Source organism: Athene cunicularia (assembly GCF_003259725.1).
Source record: "Athene cunicularia isolate RWA chromosome 25 unlocalized genomic scaffold, athCun1 chr25_part1, whole genome shotgun sequence".
In the NCBI taxonomy this organism is placed as follows: domain Eukaryota; kingdom Metazoa; phylum Chordata; class Aves; order Strigiformes; family Strigidae; genus Athene; species Athene cunicularia.
The window spans coordinates 584,985-590,324 of NW_020799134.1; the positions used below are offsets into that span (position 1 = coordinate 584,985).

General features: G+C 56.1%; 2 protein-coding genes across 2 annotated transcripts; one reads left to right on the top strand and one right to left on the bottom strand.

Moving 5' to 3' along the window:
* Window positions 1-6: 6 nt before the first annotated feature.
* SNAPIN (SNAP associated protein) lies at window positions 7-709 on the top strand (the record flags this gene model as incomplete). Its single annotated transcript, XM_026863917.1, has 2 exons — window positions 7-186; window positions 283-709. Coding segments are annotated over 2 exons (285 nt in total), but the record flags the coding sequence as incomplete, so codon positions are not given.
* Window positions 710-923: 214 nt separating this feature from the next.
* Window positions 924-5,326, bottom strand: ILF2 (interleukin enhancer binding factor 2). Its single transcript, XM_026864029.1, has 14 exons — window positions 5,267-5,326; window positions 4,779-4,821; window positions 3,769-3,873; window positions 3,430-3,507; window positions 3,136-3,238; window positions 2,986-3,051; window positions 2,683-2,799; window positions 2,488-2,566; window positions 2,282-2,369; window positions 2,069-2,130; window positions 1,747-1,861; window positions 1,583-1,673; window positions 1,172-1,341; window positions 924-1,078 (listed from the first exon to the last, which is right to left on the bottom strand). The coding sequence occupies exons 3-13, from the start codon at window positions 3,865-3,867 to the stop codon at window positions 1,181-1,183; spliced, it is 1,059 nt and encodes a 352-aa protein (XP_026719830.1). The 5' UTR covers window positions 3,868-3,873; window positions 4,779-4,821; window positions 5,267-5,326; the 3' UTR covers window positions 924-1,078; window positions 1,172-1,180.
* Between the last annotated feature and the right edge of the window lie 14 nt (window positions 5,327-5,340).

Below are 5,340 nucleotides of genomic sequence, written 5' to 3' on the forward strand. Positions count from 1 at the left end.
CCCCCATCCATTTCCTGGGGGTTCCTGGTGCCCTTGGGCCCGCTCCCACCCTCTGTCCTCCCCCCAGAGTTGTGCCGCATCAACGAGGACCAGAAAGTGGCACTGGACCTTGATCCCTACGTGAAGAAGCTGCTGAACGCCCGGCGCAGGGTGGTGCTGGTCAACAACATCCTGCAGAACGCCCAGGTCAGCAGCGGGGGGGCAAGTTGGGGGCTACAGGTGTTTTTGGGGGATCCCAACTTCCCCTCCACCCATCCTGACAGCTGCTTTCTCCCCACCCAGGAACGGCTGCGGAGGCTGAACCACAGCGTGGCCAAGGAGACGGTGCGGAGGAAAGCCATGCTGGAGGCGGCGGGTGGCTACCCCCAGGGCCTGCCGGGCAAGTGAGGGCCCCCCCCCTGCGCCGAGGGCAGCGCTGGGCTGGATCCACCTGGCACCACAGCTGCGCCAACAGCCCTGGGAGGCGACGGGTGTGTCCCTGTAAGGACAGTGAAGGCAGCGGGCCGCTGGTGAGGGGAGCGGGGATCCCTGTTTGTAGCAGCGCTCTCCTTGAGTGTCCGCAGCGCGGGAAGGGGTGAGAAGTTCTGCGCGGTGAGGCCGCAGCTCTTCAGCTGAAGGAAGCGGGGGACACACACCCCCCTCCCGCCTCGAGTTGTATTCCCAAATTTGTAGGCACTGTAATAAAAGTGACCGCGCGTTGCTTTATGGGCTGGTGAGGCAGCGCGAGTCTGTAACGCTGCTGCGTCCCGTGGGCCTCGGGGAGGGCAGAACTGGGAGGGTGCTGCCAGCAGAGAGAGCGGTTTTGGGGTTCAGCATCCCGAGGTGGGCTCCATCAAGTTCTGGAAGCTCCTCTGGCTGTTAAACCTTTTTTTCGGCCCCTTTCTAAAACATGCATCTTCTACCTAAACAAAGAGGATGCGCTCGAAAGGGGGGAACGTTTTAATGGGCAACTCGTAAAAAAAACAGCCCCGAGGGACGGGTTGCGTCAGCCGGCTGCGTTCGCCGAGGCCGGGCTCGGTCCTTCGCTCAGTTCTTCGCCTCCTTCAGGCAGCAGCACCCGGTGGGGGGAACAGTCCCGCTGCGGGGGGAGAGACAGGCTGTGGCGGGGGGCACCATTCCCTCCCCTGCCTGCAGCTGCCCACTCCCAGGCCACAGTTCCACCAGGCTTTACCTGGGCCAGTCACTCTTGCGTCTCCATGCTTTCCTCCTCCTCGCCCGTAGCAGGTTCTTCTTGATTCTCCTCTTCCTCTTCTCCTTCTTTCTTCTCCGGAGGCTTCTCGTAAGCCTTCTCAGAAGGCGTCACTATCACTCCATCCCACGTGGACATTTCAGAAGCCAGATCTGAAAAAAAAAACCAGCAGCTCGGGGTGACCTGGAGCAGCGCGGACAAACCCCGGCCCCAGGATGTGCAGAGGGAAGCACGACACCCCCGCTCTGCCCCCCCGCTGCTCCGGGGTTTAATGAATCATTTCACAGAGCTCTTAATTTTCTCCAGCAAAGCCTCAAACCAGTCCCACTCCTCCACCGAGGTGTCGATGGTCTGCATGGAGGAACACCCACATGTTGCACCGACCCCACTTACAGCTGGCGTCGCCTTCCTGGCCGAGGATTTTCCTGTAGCCTCCGTGGGAGAGAATGCGGACAAGGGTCTGCGCGGTGTAGCACACCATGTCCTGCGGGGAGGGGGACGCGTCAGAGCCGGGGCACCTTCCTGTCCCTCCTCCCGCTGCAGGACGGGCACCTCACCTGCTGTTCCAGGGTCATAACCGTGTGGACTCGGAAGTTCCCGCTCTCACAGGGATCGGTGATCCCCACAGACCCCGGGAGGAAGAGCCCCGCGGCCAGAATCTGAAGACAGCGCCTACAGGACAAGACATTTTGGGTTAGAAAAGACTGTTCCAGCACAAAATGCAACGAGAAAGTCTGCAATTAGCCCAGCTACATGAGGAGTCGGCTTTGCCTCCAGTTCAGGTCCCTACACACCCTGAGACTTCGCCACTTTTACTGGGTACGTTCAAACCTGAGACAGTAACAGGAATTTATACGAGTGAAGCAAACGGCAACGGACCTGTAGGCGATGTTGAGAGCCAGGGGCTGCCTAGTGGGGTTGTTCATCACAGCGTAGTGCCCCTGAGGTGAAAAAAGAAAGAGGGAGTTGGGACAAAAGCAGCTTCTGCAAGAGAAGCACCAGAATCCCAACTCCTGCTGTAGCCGGAGCCCCGGGGCGTGCAGGCAGCGCCAGGCTCACAGTGGCAGCGTTCCCCCTCCCTCGTGCACTCACCAGCAGGTCCAGAATCCAGGGCGTGAGGGGCTCAAAGCCGGGGAATCGAATTCTCAGGTCTTTCAGCAGCCGGATTAAAACCTTCACCCTGGAGAAGATGGCAGGAGGAGGGTTACAGGAACAGCTCTCCTTGTTTTTTTCGCTTCCTCGTTCTCTGGAAGGGAGATTATTTCAACCGGCCCTTCCCGTTTTGAGGCCAAACTCACGTGGACTGCGAAGCGTTCTCCTCAAACCAGCGAGCGTGTCTGATGGCAGCCAGGGCGCTCTGCAGCACTTTGATGTCCACTGGAAGAAGCAGCAGAAATACCCGGTTTTTTTTAACCCAAAGGTGATTAAGTGTGGGGGATTCCACCAGGGGAGGTGAAGGTCCACGTGGCGGGCGGAGCAAGCTGAGCTCTTACGGTGTAATTCGGGGTCCAGCTTGCGGAGATTGGGCGGCACCGTGGTGATCAGGATCTTCACCGTGGCGTCGGCAGAGCTGATCTCAAATCCGGTCTCGTTGGTCAGCATGGTCAGGACTGGGGAGAAAAAAAAACAAGAATTCCTCTTGGAGGGGCTAGAAGACCTTACCAGTACCCGGGAAGGCAGGAAAGACCCCGGATCCCCTCCAAACCCCCAACTTGAGGGGAAAAAACCCTCGCATCAGCCTACGCCCTCCTCAACGCTGTCCCCTCCACCCCGTACGGCGCAGAGGGGCGTCCCACCTTCACTGGGGTCCTGCGCTCTCAGGCTTTCCACGACTTTGTTTCCCAAGGCCGCCACAGCTTCCACTGGGGAGAAGCAGGAGCAAGAGGGGAGGTTAGAGCGGGGCCGAGCGCCACGGTTCGGTCAGCAGCCGCCCAGCCGGTACTCACGGGTGGGCAAGATTTTCAAAATCACCACCAGATCGGCCACGTTGTGCCCCGTCGTCATGGTGCCCTTCTTGTAGGAACCCACCTGGCGAACCTCCTCGATTTGCTGTTTGAAAGAGCAAAGGAAAAATTAGTGACTTTAATGCACGTGCCACGTTTCTGGCAGTCAGCGTGAATCTCTAATCCTCTCTGGGCCAGGTTTGGCAGCTGTAACACCAGCATCCCTTGTGCCGAAGCATTTCCTCACGTGGCTTTTTTTTCTTCCCCCCCCCGCCCCCTCCAAGTTTTTGGACTCACCACTTCAAACGTTCCTGGTGCTACAATTAAATTGTCGATCACGTTGTTTATTTTGGTCACCAGAGAGAGAATGGAAGCCTGCAAAGAAATTGGAGAGGGGTGGTGTTACCAGTCCAGTACAGCCTGAAATAATCTGATCTGGCAGAGCGTAACAAGGTAGATAATGAAGAGATTTAAAAACCGCTGTCCGAGAAACTCTACCCACATTTCTACTGCAGCCTTTATTTCAGAGAAATTACTTGTCAGGCTAGTAATAGCTATGCTCTCTGAAGGACAGTCTGTCTTTGAGTTCTTGTTAACATCCAGCCAAAGAATTTAAGGTAATTTTCAACACAAAACCTGTTCAGCAGCGGTCGGAGCAAGATCCTGGTTTCTCTTCAGCAAGGCTTCGCTGAACGCGGTCTCGTCGGCGGCGGGTTTTACGCGGGGGAAAGCCATTTCACACTGAAACAGGATCAAATATCAGACTGCAACGCCCAAGAAAAAAAGACTTTGGTTCAACCCACTCATCATCATGATTTACTCCATTATTTTTTTTTTTTTATTCTCCAGCGTTTGTTTTCTTTGTGATTCCCCATTGTGCTTTTTTTCACTTGTTGCCCTGTCACGTTATCCTAAGGGGCCCTGCTCTTCCCAGTGCTCCCACAGGAACAGGTCTTCAGAAATGGCAGAGGAGCAACTACAGGGTGTGAAACAGGGCACCTCTAACAATAGATTTACCAAGGAGGGGTTTATTAACTATATTACAGTCCCTTAACAATTTGTCTGCAGATGGCTGGAGTTGCCGTGACGGGATCGACAGCCCCAGGGCCTGGAAGGCAAAGAGTCAGGAAACTTGTTTGCCGTGGAAGTCACGTGTCCGTAAGGGGCAGATGCTGGGCAGGAGGAGGAAATTATTTTCTCCTGTAATAAGGTGGGAAATGTGTCTTGATCCTTGTGAGGACCAACAGAGCAAAAGAGCCCGAAACCCATCTAACGGGTGAGTGATGGCTACTGGAGGAGCGACCCACGAGGTTTGTGTTACAGAGCTGGCAGAACTGAGGGTCTGGGTGCCTTAAAAAGCTGAAAAACCTCAACCAAGGCGTTTTATTTGTTGTGATTCTTACTCAACTGCATCCTAGTCATCCCGTGTGACACAAGTACTCCAAACAACAGGGACAGTAAGAAGATCTATATCGGGTTAGTTACTGAACCAAGAGTTTTTTCAGTGAATTCCTTCACTCCGGCTACGCTAAAAGAAGTCAAACCATCAAAGTCAGCACACGAGGTTTTTTTAAGATGCATCTTTAAACAAGGAAAAGTCTTGCAGCTGTTGCCTGCAAACAGCTCCGTAGGAGAGGGTTACTCACGACATAGAAATCAAAGGGGATGTGCGGCACAAAGGGCCGGAACCTAAAGGGGGAAAGAAGAAAAAAAAACCACAACTTTATTCTCTGTAGGGATATCTGCGTGTTCATCATCACCGAACACCCCCTCCCCGTCACCGTTTCGTGGAGGTTTGGTCCCGAGCCGCCAGAAAGGCCCTACAGAAATAGGAAAGGTTTCTTCATAACCCAGCTAACGATAACTGCCCCCCCTGCCCCGGGGCGATCCGGCGGGGGCCGGGCACCGAGGGCTCACCCGTAAGCGCTGCCAGACCCGGCCCGGAGGGGCCTGCACCCCCCGTCCCCCGGCTCTACACCTCACCGTTATCCTGCGCTACACTGCAAGCTGCCACCCCCCCACCCTGCCCCGGTTTCTGCGCCCCGGCAGCTCGCCCCCGGGGGCGGCCGCAGCCCACCCCCTAGGCCTGACACGCTAGAGAGCCACCCTCGCTAAAGCAGAAGCCAAGACTCGCCCACTGCCAGGGCCTCCCCTGGAACCAAAGCGTCCGCCACGGCCTCTGCCTCGATCGCCCCTGCGGAGAAAAGA